The 19074-nt window shown below is 49.6% G+C and overlaps 1 protein-coding gene across 1 annotated transcript in view; it reads right to left on the reverse strand.

Annotated features, from left to right (window-relative positions):
- The window catches only part of poln (polymerase (DNA directed) nu), a 520953-nt gene that overhangs the window by 54187 nt on the left and 447692 nt on the right, over nt 1-19074 (reverse strand). Inside the window, exons 20-21 of the mRNA XM_070877627.1 lie at nt 14328-14438; nt 11500-11578 (exon numbers count right to left, since the gene is read on the reverse strand). Of these exons, the coding sequence (XP_070733728.1) occupies nt 11500-11578; nt 14328-14438 (190 nt within the window). The remainder of the gene's footprint in view (nt 1-11499; nt 11579-14327; nt 14439-19074) is intronic.

The following is a 19074-nucleotide window of genomic DNA, read 5'->3' on the forward strand; positions in this document are numbered from 1 at the left end:
GCATTTGATACAGTGTATATGGATTGTAGCAAGGCCTTTGACAAGGTCCCACATGGCAAGTTGGTCAAAAAAGTAAAAGCCCATGGGATCCACGGCAAAGTGGCAAGTTAGATCCAAAATTGGCTCAGTGGCAGGAAGCAAAGGGTAATGGTTAACGGGTGTTTTTGTGACTGGTAGGCTGTTTCCAGTGGGGCTTGAAGGGATGCAGAATTCACAAGAACCCCCCCCCCAGTGTTTGGGCTCATTCAAATGGAAATTTAATTTGGGACTATCGACCAAAAAGTTTTGAACTCTGAAGTCCTTATGGAAGAAACTACGAACTTTAATAGAATTTTGGATTTTAAAAGACAAACTCAAGGCTGTGGGCGGACCTACAGAACTAGCAGGAGACAGTCTAATTAAGTGAAGCTACCTGGGTGTAAGGACCAAGTTAACCTGTCTGGAAGAATGAGCATTCGAAAATCCTTCTCCACAAGAGACATTAACATCACAAAATCACCCAGAGGTAGCGACCCATCAACATGGGTCTGGACAACCATTTCAGCATATACATCACAAAGAGGCCCAATCCAGCCTGTATGCGAAAGACTAAGCACAAAAGGACATTGCAATTACCAAACTAATATTTCCATCAGGAAACAGTTTTCGAACATCAACTCACCCAAAACATATCAACTTTTAACGAGCCCACCAAAATATTACAAAGAAGAACCAAGCCCGCCAAAATTATACAACGGTTTTGAACAGATTTGGGGCCAAGATTACAACCACTGAAATTGTATAACTGGCCTCTGTTTTCAACAGAGGTTAGGTTGCTGGGTAGCTGCAAGGCTGCTAATACCTCAGATGCCATACTACACCAGGTTCTATACTGCGAGTATGTCATCAAGACAAGGGGAGAAACCAACGCGACAGTTGTAAACTAACTTCTCCAGCCTCGACGTCCTGAAGTCCTGAAGGAAGGACGAACATCGCCATTGCAGCAGCGATTGACCACAGTCAACGTGGTATCAAAGGAAAAACAACCGCGATCTACCATTAACTATCAAAAGGATTGGTAAGCATAGTCGCTGCCTGCCCTGGAATCTAACCTAGCTAGAATTAGGTATTGGGAGGTGGGAGGTATAATTTTACTGCAACCCTCTTTGAATGTGTAGTATATGGTACTTTATGAAAGTGATTATAAGTTTGACCTTGTACCTTTCCTTGTATTGTCCTTTATTAGAGTGATTGTGAGTTTGGCCGTGTATTTTCTTACGAGAGTAATACATCTGTATTATCTTGACTGTAATAAAACCAGAGTTCTTTTGCATCAAACCAGTGTCCTTTGCACTTTTGTCACACCCCCCAAATAAATCCAGTGTACAGAACCCAAGGGAGTGGGAACGATTCGAACCGCTCAAGTTGGTCATCAGGGAACCTGACCCCCTCATAGAGACCACCCCTTACAAAATGGCGACCGCGGCGGGACTCTGGTACATGTGGTGTGATGTGGAGAGTGCTGGTTTGGGGAAAAGAACCAAAATGGAAGAGAGGATTTCCTCCTATGTGTATAAGAAGGTGAATATGACTAAAGAATGGGTGCTTAGTCTATTGCATGCTGAGCGTCCAGCTAACGCTGCAGCCCAGTGGACAGCAAGCAAAGATCGCAAGGAAGCAGTAGAGAAAGCAATTTGGTTGGTCCGTTTACAGCGACAGGTCCAACTCCTAGACAGAATGAATGAAACATTACAGGCAGAGTTATGGGAATGCGCAGAGAACTACCAGGAAAGGGTTATGTCAGAAGAAAGATTATCAGGAGAACTCCGTAAGCTGAAACAGGAAAAGACCCAAATAATGGAAAGGTTTAAAAACAGTCAGGACTATTTTCAATATCCGAGGTTACCGAGGCCAAAAGTAACGAAAAGTCACTGAGGGAGGAAAGCACTCGCCTCACCCGACAAGTAAAGAGCTCCAGGAAAGATTAAAAGATGTGCAAACAGCGTATAAAGTAGCTAGCACTAATGGGTTTGAATCGGGAGACCACGGTCCCTGCCAGCAACAAATTAAAACCTTGCTCTATCCAAGGCAAAAGGCATGGTATGCCTAGTAAGCCCGGGTACGCCCCAGGTAAACCTGGAAGAGAAGGAAGAAACTACATGAACACCACCTGTGGCACCGGTGACTACACCGGTTCAGTAGCAGGAGACAAATCAGTTGCGGGGTGGACAGGGATAGTGAACCACCACCACATGTGGCACCGAGTTTCAGCTCGGCTTGGCTGCAGGGAAGAGAGGGAGGCGAGCCAGAACAGGGAGAGCCGGAACCAGGGCCAATGTGCCCGCTCCGGCAACAAAAGTTTGGCCCGCCCACCTTTGGCGGGGGTCAAGGGTCCCTGAAAAGTCAGTGTGTGGTTCCCCCACACTCCCCACCAGCTTAGGGCTATGATAAGCCACCTGGGAAAGCTCACTCCAAAGGGAGACCCCTCGGTTCACTTTGTGGAAGTGGAACAGGCAGGGGATATTAATGGGTGCGATGAATCAGAAATGGCGAAGGTGCTTCTCCTATCCCTAGATAGCAAACTGTACCAGTCCCTCTCTACTGAGAGCAAAAGAGGACAGAAAACACTTGCTGCTGTTCAAAAGGATATTTTAGAAGCTATGGGCTGCAATGACGGGAGTCCTTTCTCTAGAGTAGAGAAAACGGTGCAGTTCACGGGAGAAACCCCACAGGCTTTCACAGACCGACTGTGGCCGGTGTACAAAAGCACCTGTAGTGGGGACATCGACCGAGATCACTTAAGCTCGGACGAATTAGCACACTGGCTCCGAAGCCTAGTCGCGAACAGTTTACCCAGAATAAGAACTAAGGCTGAGGCCTGGTTCGACCCCAGAGATCCCCAAGCCACAGAACAGGGAGTGCTTAGGCAACTGACCCGAGCTTACAGAAAGGGCAGAGGGACAGAAGAGCACCCACAAAAGGGAAGGGTTCACGAAATCCGGCCTAACCAAGATAAGAGGGAATGGTGCTACGAGGGGGGCAACCCCTCCGATACAAAACGTACCTGCTTCGGGTACGGAAAGAGTGGGCACTGGAGAAGGGATTGTAGAAATCCATGGAAGAATAGCGCAGGAAAGAATTCTCCAGCCCCTGCCCAAAAGACCGAGACAGATAAGCCAGTCCCTCCCCACTCGTTTAAGACCTTTTTAACTGCGCTCCAAGCCATGTTAGATGGCCCTGGAAAGGTAGCCACCACCACCAGTACCGAGATCCCATCTGCCCCCTCCCAACCAAAACCGTGACTAGGACAGGCACAGCCCGTCCACCTGTGTGCTCTCGAGTATGATATGTGGGGGAGACCGACCATACAGATGGAGGTGGAAAAGGTGAAAGGGACTTACCTGCTGGGCACCGGAGCCTCAAGCACCCTTGTCTATGCAGCTAACCCTGCCACCTCACCTCTGTCTAACGGGGTCCCCTACAGCTTGGTGGGTTTCACAGGCACTGAACAGACTGGCTCATTCTCCGTTCCGCTCTCCATTCATTTCGGTACACTCCACATGGACCTGTGTCCTGATGAAATGGGAGCAGGAAGGGAGAGGGATTCTGGGGGCTGACTTCATCCTAGGCCACGGGATCCTAGTGGATTTAAGAAACCACTGTCTTTGGGGGTCAGTCTGTACGGGACAGGAGAGTGAGGTGATGGTTATCCCGGGAAAACAGGGAAAGGGACAGTGTACACCATGAAGCCAAAGGAGGGCTACGACCTTGAATCACTGGTCAGTAACACCTCTGTAGAATATCAAGAGTATGTGAGGAAAAACCTTGCAGCTTTTGCCACTCACAAACACGACTGTGGGAGAATAAATGGGGTCGAGATTAGCATAGATGGGGACCCCATGACCCGATCACAGAAACAGTGTAACTTCCCCAGGGAGGCGGAGGCTGACATGGAAATAGCCTTGGGTTCGCTGGTTAAATAGAAGGTATTGAGACCAATAGTTACCCATGTGAACTCTCCATTGTGGCCGGTTAAGAAACCAGACAACACCTGGAGAGCCATGGTGGACTATCGAGTACTCAACTGTAACATCCCCGCCTGTGCACCCACTGTTGCTGCTGTCGCTGACCTCATTGGAAGTATCCCAGCCTCCGTGACCACCTTTACGGTGCTGGATATTTCCAACGGGTTCTGGTCCATACCTTTAAGAAGGGAAGATCAGTACAAGTTTGCTTTTACCTTTAAAGGGCAGCAATACACTTGGAACTGTCTCCCTCAGGGCTTCCATAACAGCCCCAGTATTTTCCATCAGTGTATGGCCAACTGTTTAAAGAGTTTCAGCAGACCCCAGCAGTTAGTACAGTATGTGGATGACCTGCTCCTGTTCACCGATGAGGGGGAGGAACATGGCCCACTGCTGGCTGAGCTGCTGGAGCTGCTGAAAGAAGAAGGGTTTAAAGTAAACCCCAAGAAGGCACAGATCGGCCGAAAGGAAGTAAAATTCCTGGGATTGGCTGGGGAAAGAGCTATTGACAAAGCTAGAAGGGAAGCAGTGCAGAAGTTACCCGCCCCCAACACAGTAACAGGAGTAAGATCTTTTTTAGGGCTAACCAGGTACTGCAGAGACATCATTGAGGATTATGCAGCCACCGCAGCCCCTCTGCTCCGACTCCTACACAAGGGAGTGGAGTGGGAATGGGACAAAGGTTGCGAGGCAGCATTTATCCAACTCAAGAAAGACCTGCAGACCGCGCCAGCTCTAGGGGCCATCGATGGAGGTAAAGAGTTTTTCCTGGAGGTAGCAGCCAGTGGGGACAGTCTGAGAACAGTACTGCTCCAAGAGCGGCACGGCCGGCTGAGACCAGTGGTCTACTCCTCCAGGATATTCACGGATGTGGAAAAGAGATACTCCAACTGTGAGCGGCACCTCCTAGCCACTCACTGGGCTGTGAAAAGATCACTGATCTTCACAGGGGGGTCCCCTATCACACTCCTTACCCACCATACGCCCACCAAAATGCTCCTGGACGGGAGAATTAAGGACGGGACACTGAGCAGTGCCCGTATTGCTCGCTGGACTCTGCTCCTCTCTCAAATGGACCTAAGGGTAAAGGGACTCTGCGAACCAAGACTCGCAGCCAACCTAATTTATCCAGGGACAGCCCACCGGTGTTCCGTAGAAGGGGTATTTCACACAGGCTTTCGGGCTGGGTTACACCCCATAGGCCGAGAGATCTATGTAGACAGTTCAAGCATGGTATCTGCGGGTGAACGACTCACAGCCTGCGGAGTTTATGACCCCGAGGCAGGCATTGCCCTGGCAATTAAACTCCCTAGTACTATGAGCGCCCAGCATGTAGTCACGCACCTCGAAGAATTCCCTACCCCATACCCGATTTGCTCGGACAGTATGTTCACATGCAATTTGTGTACGGAGTACCAGGCTATCTGGTCCCGCCGCGGATACACATCCGCAGACGGGAGACCACTGGCCATTAAGCCCCTACTGGAAAAGATCATGAAAGCTGTAGGGGAGGAAGGGATTATCTATATACATAAGGTGAAGGCACATTCCGCCACAGAACCCCGTAGCGAGGGAAACCAGCAGGCTGACATGTTAGCCAAGCAAGGTGCCCGCATGGGCAAGCTCTGGGATCTGTACAACCCAGGACCCATCGCAGCAGTCAGGGGCAGGATTGGGACGGCAGGGAAGACAGAGATAGCTTTGCCCCCGGACCTAAAAATGGTCCAGACCCAAGACCCCATCCTCAAAACTCTCCTGAACACACCAGCTAAAGGAGAACGGCTAGATGGCTCGTACGGCACCACAGCGATTGCCATTAAAGAAGGCATGCTGTTCAGGGGGGAGCAATGGGTAGTACCACAACAACACCGGAGAGACTTCCTCCAGCTGGCCCATGAGGGTCCAGGAGCAGGACACCCCGGACCTGAGACCACTTGGCAATGAGTGGAACAGGCAGGGTGGTGGCCAGGACTCAGGGAAGACGTCCGCGAGTTCTGTGCTAGCTGTCTGGTGTGCGCGGCCAACAACACCGACCACCAGAAAAGAAAGGTGTCTATGGGACATATCAGGAGGGTAGAGGGACCCTGGGAGTCGGTCCAGATCGATTACATCGGGCCCCTACCCACTGCCCAGGGAGGCTACAAGTACTGCCTAGTCTTGGTGGATGTATTCACCAAATGGGTGGAAGCCTTCCCATGCCGAACAGCCACTACCCTGGGAACAGCTAGGATCCTGGTCAGAGAAGTGCTCTCTTGATGGGGACGACCACAATACGTGAAGTCCGACCAATGGAGTCACTTCACCGGGCAGGTGATGCAGGAGACCCTTAAAGTACTCGGCATCAAAGGAAAATGGCATGTCGCCCACAACCCACAGTCATCCGGGCCTGTGGAGCGTTTAAACCGTACCATCAAAGAAAGGCTGCGCAAAGAGACAGGGGACTCACCCAAAGGGTGTGTAAAGGTCCTACCACTGGTCCTCATGGGGATCTGGGCCAGCCAGTCAAAGAGCACGGGGTACTCCCCGTACGAGCTCATGACCGGCACAGCCATGCGAACCCCCACCCATGTGTTAGCCCCGGTACTCACGGAAGATCAGCTTAGGGAAGCGAGCCGAGACAGCTTTATCAGGAATCTGTTTGAACACCTTAAACAGATTCACTGGCAGGCTGCTAACAACATGGGAAAACAGCATCGGAGCAACCGACTGCTGCTAGAACCCCGCAAACACCACGAGTGGGAGATAGGAGACCAGGTTATGGTGAGGAACTACGCTAGAGTAGGGGTCTTTGAGACACTGTACATGGGACCGTACCACATTGTAGACAAGGCAAGCCCCATGGTCTATGCCATAAAATTGCCCCGCTGAGCAAAGTGGTTCCACATAAATCAGTGCAAACTTTTCAAACCAGGGGCAGCAGCTAAACGTAAGGGACAGCCAAAAACTGTAAACCGTACTAAAGACAGGGACCCCCAGCCAACAGCCCCCAACTGTGGAAATCCCACAGGAGACGTGTCAGACCCACAGAGTGTACCTAGAGAGGCGGTGGACTGTGTTACTGGAGGAGCTGTCCCCCCAATCATTTGGGACTCGGACATACCCCCAGCAGCCGGAGCTTTAAGAAGGACTCCCCGCACACCATGGCCAAACACACGGTGGTCACCAGCACTCCAATTTGAATGGTTCAGCCCCGGGAGAGGGACCGGCCGCAAAAGGGCACCTAAGGTCAGAGACCAGCCCGCGAGCAGGGCCACCCAGCCGGTAGCCTCGGGCAACAAGGGACCCCCAGAAGAGATAGCGGTGGACCAGCCACAAAGTGGGAGTCCCCAGCCCGTAGCCCTCGACCAGGCAGAACTCCCAGGGGAAGAAATGAACCAGGCAGCCACTCCCAAAGGAGCGGTGTGCTGCAGCACCGGAGGGGACGTTCCCCCGATAGTGTGGGACTCAAACCCACGTCCGGTCAGGGTACTTAGGGTTAGACAGTGCAGACCGACCTATCACCTACCTCGCTGGACACCCAGCGGGAGAAGAAGAAAGAGAGAAGGCAGGAATTAACCTGGACACCCGGAGACGGGTGGCATATGTACATAGATAGCGATGTGGATTTAAGGATGTTTAGTAGTAATTTAGAATAGTGTAAGTTCTGTGTCATGATTAAGTATGTATGTATTAGTTACCGGGGTGGCTGGGATCTAATTCTACCCGCTACTCCAGCCAGGAAGGTTTTACCTACGGGGAGACCTCACTTCCGTGCCCCCGGATACGGATCATCGCAGCCCGAGTCAGTGTTACGGAGGGAAAACGTGTGTGTTTGACTTGCAAAGGGAACATTCCCCTGGGACGATGGTGGTGGCTCAGAAAACTCAGCAAGGATGCATGGGACCAAGGATCGGACTGGGAAGGACTCGTTAATGATACGTACCACACCATCACGGGGACACGAGGAGGAGTAAAAATGTGTTGGGACAAATGGTGGGAATCCGAACAAGGAATTTGTTTTGACTATGTACTTTTATTTTACATTACTTAAACTGTGTTTGACTGAATACCGTTATTTTACTGTGAAAACCGAGTAAAAGAGGGACATCATACCCCCTCTATGCTATAACCGAACTGTAACGACTGTATTCGTCTGTAAATTGCATTGCCTTTCAACAGGGATGCAGGGTACTGTTTAGAGCTAGTATAAATGCAGGGAAGGTTGAATCTCGGGAGCAGGAATTTTGCTTACCTTGATTGACACTCGAGTGTGGAGTGTCAACAGGGGAGAATGAAGGGATGCAAAATTCGCAAGAAACCCCCCAGTGTTTGGGTTCATTCGAAAGGAAACTTAATTTGGGATGAAAAGTTTGGAACTCTAAAGTGCTTATGGAAGAAACTACGAACTTTAATAGAATTTTGGATTTTAAAAGACAAACTCAAGGCTGTGGGTGGACCTACGGAACTAGCAGAGACAGTCTAATTAAGTGAAGCTACCTGTGTGTGAGGACTAAGTTAACCTGTCTGGAAGAATGAGTATTCAAAAATACTTCTCCACAAGAGACATTAACATCACAAAATCATCCAGAGGTAGCTACCCATCAACATGGGTCTGGACAACCATTTCAGCATATACGTCACAAAGAGGCCCAATGCGAAAGACTAAGCATAAAAGGACATTGCAATTATCAAACTAATATTTCCATCAGGAAACAGTTTTCGAACATCAATTCACTCAAAACATATCAACTTTTAACGAGCCCACCAAAATATTACAAAAAAGAACCAAGCCCGCCAAAATTATACAAAGGATTTTGAACAGATTTGGGGCCAAGATTACAACCACTGAAATTGTATAACTGGCCCCTGTTTTCAACAGAGGTTAGGTTGCTGGGTAGCTACAAGACTGCTAATACCTCAGATGCCATACTACACCAGGTTCTATACTGCGAGTATGTCATCAAGACAAGGAGAGAAACCAACGCGACAGTTGTAAACTAACTTCTCCAGCCTCGACGTCCTGAAGTCCTGAAGGAAGGAAGAACATCACCAGCGCGGCAGCGAACGACCACAATCAACATGTTATCAAGGGAAAAACAACCGCAATCTACCGTTAACTATCAAAAGGATTGGTAAGCATAGTCCCTTCCTGCCCTGGAGTCTAACCTAGCTAGAATTAGATATTGGGAGGTGGGAGGTATAATTTTACTGTAACCCTCTTTGAATGTGTAGTATATGGTACTTTATTAGAGTGATTATAAGTTTGACCTTGTACCTTTCCTTGTATTGTCTTTATTAGAGTGATTATAAGTTTGGCCTTATATTTTCTTACTGGAGTAATATGCCTGTATTACCTTGACTGTAATAAAACCAAGTTCTTTTGCATAAAACCAGTGTCCTTTGCACTTTTGTCACCCCCCCCCCCCCCCAACAAATAAATCCAGAGTACAGAACCCAAGGGAGTGGGAGCGATTTGAACTGCTCAAGTTGGTCAGAAGGGAACCTGACCCCCCTCATAGAGACCACCCCCTTACAGGCTCCACAGGGCTCAGTACTGCTGCTTTATGTGGTATATATCAATAATTTAGACTTAAATGTAGGGGGCATTATAAAGACATTTGCAAATGATACAAAAATTGGCTGTGTGTTTGATAGTGAGGAAATGTAGACTGCAGGAAGATATCAATGTACTGGTCAGGTGGGCAGAACAGTGGCAAATGGAATTAAATCCAGAGAAGTGTGAGGTAATGCATTTGGGAAGGACTAACAAGGCAAGGAAATACACAATAAATGGTAGGACACTGAGAAATGTAGGAGTAACAGAGAGATGTTGGAGTGAATGACCACAGATTCCTGAAGGTAGCAGAACTGATAGACAAGGTGATTAAGAAGGCATATGGGATATTTTACTTTATTAGCTGAGGCATGGAATACAAGAGCAGGGAGGTTATGCTTGAACTGTATAAAACACTAGTTAAGCCACAGGTAGAGTACTGGATGCAGTTCTGGTCACCACATTACAGAAAAGATGTGATTTCACAGAGAGGGTACAGAGGAGATTTACGAGGATGTTGTCAGGACTGGAGAATTTTAGCTATGTGGAAAGATTGGATAGTTTTGTTTTCTTTGAAGCTGTGAGGCTGAGGAGAGACTTGTTTGAGGTATATAAAATTATGAGGTGTCTAGATAAAGTGTATAGGAAGCAGCTATTTCCCTTAGCAGAAGGGTCACTAAACCAGGGGGCATAGATATAAAGTAATTGGTAGAGAGGAGTTGAGGAGAAAGTTTTTCACGCAGAGGGTGGTAGGGGTCTGGAACTCACTGCCTGAAAGGGTGGTAGAGGCAGAAACTCTCATCACATTTAAAAAGTACTTGGATGTAACCTGCAAGGCTATGGACCAAGAGCTGGAAAGTGGGATTCGGCTGGCTAACTCTTCTTCGACCGGCGCAGACATGATGGGCCAAATGGCCTCCTTCTGTGCCATAAATTTCTATGATTCTATGATTCCAAGTCTTCAGCACTGTATTATCATCATCAGAGGCAATCCCTCGGAATCGAGGAAGACATGCTTAAAATGAGTCCTTAGGTGGCTGAACAGTCCAATACGAGAGCCACAGTCCCTGTCACAGGTGGGACAGACTGTCGTTGAGGGTAAGGGAGGGTGGGACAGTTTGCCGCACGCTCTTTCCGTTGCCTGCGCTTGATGTCTGCATGCTCTCGCCGTTGAGACTCAAGGTGCTCAGCGCCCTCCCTGATGCACTTCCTCCACTTAAGGCAGTCTTTGGCCAGGGACTCCCAGGTGTCGATGGGGATGTTGCACTTTATCAGGGAGGCTTTGAGGGTGTCCTTGTAACGTTTCCTCTACCCACCTTTGGCTCGTTTGTCGTGAAGGAGTTCCGGTAGTGCGCTTACTTTGGGAGTCTCGTGTCTGGCATGCGGACGATGTGGCCTGCCCAGCGGAGCTGATCAAGTGTGGTCAGTGCTTCAATGCTGGGGATGTTGGCCTGGTCGACGACGCTAATGTTGGTACGTTTTTCCTCCCAGGGGATTTGTAGGATCCTGCGGAGACATCGTTGGTGGTATTTCTCCAGCGACTTGAGGTGTCTACTGTACAGCACTATAGCTAGAATGTTGTCAGGGCCCATAGCCTTTGCTGTATCCAGTGCACTCAGCCATTTCTTGATATCACGTGGAGTGACTCGAGTTGGCTGAAGACTGGAATCTGTGATGATGGGGACTTCAGGTGGAGGCTGAGATGGATCAACCACTTGGCATTCTGGTTGAAGATTGCCACGAACGCATCAACTTTGTCTTTTGCACTCACGTACTGGGCTCCACCATCATTGGAATTGGGATGTTCATGTAGCCTCCTCATCCCGTTAGTTATTTAATTGTCCACCACCATTCACTACTGGATGTGGAAGAACTGCGCAACGTTAATCTGATACGTTGGTCAATACAACAAAAAGAACAAAACTGATATTATAATTGGAAAGTATAAGGCCAGATCCCTACCTGGCTGTAAGAGAGGAGGACGAGGCAACACACATGAAAATCTTAATCATCGCCATTTTACATAAATCAGCTGCAGAACCTAGACAAAATATAATGACATAAGTTGCATTAGTACATATTAGCATCTAAAGTCTTGCATTATCATGGGGTGAAATTGATGGCCTTACCGTTCACTGTCGCCGACTGCTGTCGACATTCCTCCTCGAGTTGCGCCCAGCGCCAGTTTCGTTTTGGTCTGGAGCGGGCGGGAGGGGAGAACCGCCGGGAGCCGCCCGCTGACGTCAGCCGACGGCCAAGTGGCGCAACTGACCTCCCGCCCGCCGAGATGCCAGATTGGTGCGGGCGGGAGTGAGAATGGGGGTGGACCTCTGCGGGGAGGCTGGTCTGTCCCCGACGGTGAGTATGAAGAGCTGAAAATAAAGGTTAGTAAACAATTTTCTTACATTTTTCTTCACAGCGACTTACCTTGATGGGGTCCCCTGAAGGTCTTCCAATGTTTTTTTTTTAATGGTTTTTATTTGCAGCTCTTCGATCCTCCGTGGGTCCGACTCCATCCTCGGCGGCATTTGGGCGGCAAGCACCTCTGCCGCCGAGAATGAGAGCTCCCGCCCACTGCCGCCCAGATTGACGGCGTAAGTCCCTCTTTTGCTGCCAACCGCCCTTTCAAGGGCCTTTTTGCCGAAAACCCCGCCCAGAGTACCGTCAGGTATCTCGGCGGCCATTGGCGGTCCTTTGGGCGGCCCTTTACCTTCACCAATTTCGGCCCCGTATCTCTGAGCAGCTGCTTCAATCTAATCGGATACGGTGTCAGTCCCACCTTATCGCCACTGTTTCCGGATACAGACCCGGACATTATTACTGCCCATATCAGTGGACAAAACTCGAAGAGGTTTGAATGAAGATGAAGGTCCTTCGCCTGTTAATGTAAGATCAGTATTGACCTATTTATTTTCAATGGGTTAATGCCTTCGCTGAAACAACGCACAAAGGGATGTCATATTCACATGATAAGCAACTGTCGGCAGCAAGCATTTCTGGGCTACCTTTGCAACTTTGCAAAGCCTATGATTTGGGTTGCCAACTCTGCTTGGACATATTCCTGGAGGTTTCCTCACATGGGCTTCCGCCTCCAACAGCCCCGCCCCCACGCTCTCGCCATTGGTCGCTTGACATGTCCATCCTTTGCATAGGATTACATAGGATATACAGCACAGAAACAGGCCTTTCGGCCCAACCAGTCCATGCCAGTATTTGTGCTTCACTCAAACCTCCTCCCGTCTTTCCTCATCTAAATCTATCAGCATAACCCTCTATTCCTTTCTCCCTCATATGCTTGTCTAGCCCCCCTTAAATACATCAATACTATTCACTTCAACCACTCCCTGTGGTAGCGAGTTCCACATTCTCTCCACTCTTTGGGTAAAGAGATTTCTTCTGAATTCCCTATTGGATTTCCTGGTGACTACCTTATATTGATGGACTCTAGTTATCCTTGCGTGTTCCCGCACCAAACAGGCTCTTCATTACCTGACTGGATGATGCTTGGCTCTCCGCCTTTTTATCCTGGCTCCAATATTTTGATAACTGATAAATGTTTGAAAAAAATGAAAAAGAAATCACACGCATTTTTTTTTTATTGCCCCTATGGTTTCTCTCCAGGCTGTTGCTCATAGTAAAGTCTCGGAAATTACTCTTTAATTCCAGGAGGGTTGGCAACCCTGCTCATTGTAGAATCATAGAAACTTACGGCACAGAAGGAGGCCATTCGGCCCATCGTGTCTGTGCCGGCCGAAAAAGAGCTCTCCCGCCTCATCTCACATCCTAGCTCTTGGTCCGTAGCCCTGCAGGTTACGGTACATTAAGTGAAAATATATAAGAACATAAGAATTAGGAACAGGAGTAGGCCATCTAGCCCCTCGAGCCTGCTCCGCCATTCAACAAGATCATGGCTGATCTGGCCGTGGACTCAGCTCCACTTACCCGCACGCTCCCCGTAACCCTTAATTCCCTTATTGGTTAAAAATCTATCTATCTGTGACTTGAATACATTCAATGAGCTAGCCTCAACTGCTTCCTTGGGCAGAGAATTCCACAGATTCACAACCCTCTGGGAGAAGAAATTCCTTCTCAACTCGGTTTTAAATTGGCTCCCCCGCATTTTGAGGCTGTGCCCCCTAGTTCTAGTCTCCCCGACCCGTGGAAACAACCTCTCTGCCTCTATCTTGTCTATCCCTTTCATTATTTTAAATGTTTCTGTAAGATCACCCCTCATCCTTCTGAACTCCAACGAATAAAGACCCAGTCTACTCAATCTATCATCATTAAGGTAACCCCCTCATCTCCGGAATCAGCCTAGTGAATCGTCTCTGTACCCCCTCCAAAACTAGTATATCCTTCCTTAAGTAAGGTGACCAAAACTGCACGCAGTACTCCAGGTGCGGCCTCACCAATACCCTGTACAGTTGCAGCAGGACCTCCCTGCTTTTGTACTCCATCCCTCTCGCAATGAGTGCACATCCAAGTACTCTTTAAACGTGATGAGGGTTTCTGCCTCTACCACCCTTTCAGGCAGTGAGTTCCAGACCCCCACCGCCCTCTGGGTGAACAAAGTTCTCCTCAACTCCCCTCTAAACCTTCTACCAATTACTTTAAATCTATGCCCCCTGGTTGTTGACCCCTCTGCTAAGGGAAATAGGCCCTTTCTATCCACTGTATCCAGGCCCCTCATAATTTTACACCGTAGATCATGCTCATGATCGGGTGAGGTAGTCACTACACCAGAGAGAGGCTGGGGTACCGCTGGACCGGTTGGAATTTCCCGCTCTCACCTTGTACAACAAAGTTGACGGCCTGCCGCTCTGCCTGGTTTCGTGAGTTGTAATCCTGCGAATGGATGTGAGGCAACGGCCTCTTGCGCCCCATTATTGACACAACATAGCCTAATCCAACAGAGAAGGATGAAAATCACTCGCACCTACCCCGCTGGCACAGCACTATGGTTCTTTTAATATCAATGATTATCCACGATAACTGCATTCAACACTGATCGGCCAAATGAATGGGGTGGCATTTAGCAAAACGTAGGAGGACAATCAGAGAAGAATTTATGGTTACAAATCACGACTGCCAACAATGTCAACCTCTTGTCTTTTCAGTTATTCCGATAATTATCAATAGAGTGTCTCATAAATAATCATAGGGAAAAGACGGTCAAGAAGCCGGCCCATCAAGTATGCTCCGCACTGATAGGGATAGCACCCTGTTTCGATGTTTTTTACCGCAGCTGCGGTTCAGGTCGACTCTTTCGGGAAATTCCGCTCTTTGTTTTTTTTTTGTTTTGACCCGGAAGTCGGTCATGATGAGAGTTGGTGACTCTACCTGAGGGGCAGAAACGGGGCGGTAACAACAACTGAGAGGCCGAAGTGGTGACGGTGCGTATTCACCGCCGCGATGAGGTCACTGCTGCGCCCCGTCACCACGGCTCCCCCCCCCTTTCATTTAAAGGGGAGGGCCTCCGCGATTTTTAAACTTCGGCCCACTGGGCCACCAGGGAGGGTTTCGGCCGGGCCAGTGGCCTGGCGCCCAAGAGACTGCCTGTTGGCGGCCCGGCTGAACCCGGGGGGGGCATAATTGTTGGGCCGACCTAGCAGTTGGCCGCCAAAATAAAACATGGGGGTAGCGCGCCCTCCCCTTTAAGGGAAGCCGAACGGCTGCTGCAAAAAGGCCTCAGCCTCAAGTGGAGCACTGGGTGAAAGCTTGTTTTGGGCCGAAGGTTTTCGGAGGGGAATGTCGCCGTCGGAAGGTTAGATCGACGGTACGCACGGTGATGACTTGCTTACCACAGATCGGCAGCAGCGGAGCGATGAGGGGGCGGGGATCGGGACACCGTTGGGAAAATTCGGGAGGGCACTTGGGCTATCAGCGGCCATTACACCAGAAGTCAGCGGTCACTTCACTCCGCAGCGTGACTGCCGATTTATGGTGGTAACAGGCCCTCCGGAAAGGGGCAGTTTCTAGAGCATCATGACTAGACATTTCCTCCCCCATCCTCCAATACCCCTATCCCCCTCCCCCACTCACCCCCACCCTTCCCCCATCATCAGTCTCACTACCACCATTACCTTCCCCTCCCCCCAACCCAACCCCCATCAACCCCCTCACCACCATAACCTCCCCTCCCCCATCATCATCAGCCTCACTACCACCATAACCTCCCCTCCCCCATCATCATCAGCCTCACTACCACCATTACCTTCCCCTCCCCCCAACCCAACCCCCATCAACCCCCTCACCACCATAACCTCCCCTCCCCCATCGTCATCAGCCTCACTACCACCATTACCTTCCCCTCGCCCCACCCAACCCCCATCAACCCCCTCACCACCATAACCTTCCCTCCCCCATCGTCATCAGCCTCACTACCACCATTACCTTCCCCTCCCCCCACCCAACCCCCATCAACCCCTTCACCACCATAACCTCCCCTCCCCCATCATCATCAGCCTCACTACCACCATAACCTCCCCTCCCCCATCATCATCAGCCTCACTACCACCATTACCTCCCCCTCCCCCCACCCTACCCCCATCAACCCCCTCACCACCATAACCTCCCCTCCCCCATCATCATCAGCCTCACTACCACCATTACCTCCCCCTCCCCCCAACCCAACCCCCATCAACCCCCTCACCACCATAACCTCCCCTCCCCCATCATCATCAGCCTCACTACCACCATTACCTTCCCCTCCCCCCAACCCAACCCCCATCAACCCCCTCACCACCATAACCTCCCCTCCCCCATCATCATCAGCCTCACTACCACCATTACCTCCCCCTCCCCCCACCCAACCCCCATCAACCCCCTCACCACCATAACCTCCCCTCCCCCATCATCATCAGCCTCACTACCACCATTACCTTCCCCTCCCCCCACCCAACCCCCATCAACCCCCTCACCACCATAACCTCCCCTCCCCCATCATCATCAGCCTCACTACCACCATTACCTCCCCCTCCCCCCACCCAACCCCCATCAACCCCCTCACCACCATAACCTCCCCTCCCCCATCATCATCGGCCTCACTACCACCATTACCTCCCCCTCCCCCCACCCAACCCCCATCAACCTCCTCACCACCATAACCTCTCCCTCCCCCATCAACCCCCTCACCACCATAACCTCCCCTTCCCCCATCATCACCCCACTCACCATCACCGTTACCTGCTCCTCCCCCCACCAACCCCCTCACAACCACCATAACTCCCTCCCTCCACCATCCCCCTCACCACCATAACCTCCCCTCCCCCTACCCCCACCCTACCCCCATCACCTCCCTCACCCTCACACAACCTCCCCCTTCCCTCCCCCCCACCCTGCCACTATCAGCCTCACCACCACCATAACCTCCCCTATCACCCTCTCCCAACCTCCCCCTACCACCATGACCTCTCCTCCTCCTACCACCACCACTACAAAACCCCCACCCCCCACCAAACCCCTCTCCGACTCACTAATTCCTTTCCATATCCGACAGGAGTCAGCCATTCGACCTATTTGGTCTGGTCCAGTATCTTATTTGTCTTTGCAGCTCTATCTCTTTAAACCCTATTCTGTTGTCCTTTCTCAAAATCTTTTAATATCCTTACTTATAAAATCCCGATTTCCCTTTTTATTCACCTCAGCTAATTCACCATCTATGGCCATTTTCTGGCACTGCGCCACATCCTCACATGTTGGGTGAAGGATATTTTGGGGATTTGCTTTTAACCAACTTAGTTGAAATGACACTCCCTTTGCCCTAAAGTTCTGTATCGGAGGGAAGAATCAATCCTTATCTACCCTGCCAATTCGCTGCATTATTTTAAACCAAGTCCTATCATCGCTTAGTCCCTTCACCCCGGGTATCATCTGATGTGTATATCATTTTTTTTAATTTCCATACAGGAATTCAACAAATAAAACTATCTGGAGTGTTTTACCTGATATCTGAATCTCTGGGATCACGCTGAGCAGAGTGACCCAAGCTGAATTCAAACTTCTGTCCTTCATAATGAGGAATGGCTTGAATAAGTTCAAGTGGATATTAAATTCTATGCGCTGTTGGACCCATGAGCTGACTTGTACGGTTTACACCCACAAAGGATTTAATTTGGGTATTTGTACTTGCCTGGTGTGAACCTCCAGGGTTGTGGGTTATGGGGAGCGAGCAGGGAAGTGGAGTTGAGGCCAAGATCAGATCAGCCATGATCGTATTGAATGGCGGAGTAGGCTCCAGGGGCCAAATGGCCTACTCCTGCTCCTATTTCTTATCTTCTTATGTTGTCTTCAAAAATCCAACTGGAGTAAATAACTGATGGCGGTGTTTACATATTCTTATTTTGGTCCTTTTTTCTGCCAAGTCTCCCCCTCTATCCTGAAAGTGTTGACTCTCTGCTGAGCATGTGAGGTGGAGGAATCCAGGTTTAATCCCTGGTCAGTGCTGGTTCCTCTGATACCTCACTCAACTGGCCATTTCTATTAACATGAGTCTAGACAGTGAGGCCGTGAAATTCATCTTAGGCATTGATAATCAATAGCCAATTGGCCATCCGTTAAATACACTGCCCGTTAGACACCCCGCCTGCTCTACACCCTACGCTGCTCTTCTTTGAATAGTGCCATGGGATCTTTTACATCCACCTGAGAGGGCAGACAAGACCTTGGTTTAACGTCTCACCCGAAAAACGGCACCACCAACTCAGTATTGCACTGGAGTATCAGCCTAGAATTTTGTGCTCAAGTAGGACTTGAACTCATGATTTCTTGACTCAGAGGCAAGAGTGCTACCCACTGAGCTGCAACTGACACACACTAAAGATAAGTAAGAAACAATGAAATTGTTCTGAAATCTTGCCAAAGAGTAGAATGTACTCGGTGAACCGATGTTGTAAGTGCCACTTCAACAGTGCACTGAAAATTGCTAGGTTTATTTTAATACTCAGATATGGCTGGGGTCGGAATTAGAAAAATTACAAACACAGGAACTGTTGAGGTGATTCTTCTGACACTGGAGTTGAGAGACACTTCTGGGCCATGTTGGAATTAGCTACCCTGCAACTAGTGTTTTTAATAAATGGTAAGTAAATTTTAATAAACGGGAGATGTGAGTTCAAATCCCACCATGGCAGCTGGGGAATTTAAACTCAGTTAATGAAATAAATCTGGAATTTAAAGGCTACTAACAGTAATGGTGACCATGAAACTACCGGATTGTCGGAAAAATTCAACTGGTTCACTAACGTCCTTTAGGGAAGGAAATCTGCCACCCTTACCCGGTCTGGCCTATATGTGACACCAGACCCACAGCAATGTAGTTGACTCTTAACTGCCCTCTGAAATGGTCTAGCGAGCCACTCAATTGTACCAAACCGCTAAGAGCAAGCCACTCGGTTCCATCAGAGCGCTATGACAAAGTCACTATGGGAATCCCTTCACCACACAGACTGCAGCGGTTCAAGAAGGCGGCTCACCACCACCTTCTCAAGGGGCAATTAGGGATGGGCAATAAATGCGGGCCTTGCCAGTGACGCCCAC

The sequence above is a fragment of the Pristiophorus japonicus genome, chromosome 1 (genome assembly GCF_044704955.1).
Source record: "Pristiophorus japonicus isolate sPriJap1 chromosome 1, sPriJap1.hap1, whole genome shotgun sequence".
In the NCBI taxonomy this organism is placed as follows: Eukaryota; Metazoa; Chordata; class Chondrichthyes; family Pristiophoridae; genus Pristiophorus; species Pristiophorus japonicus.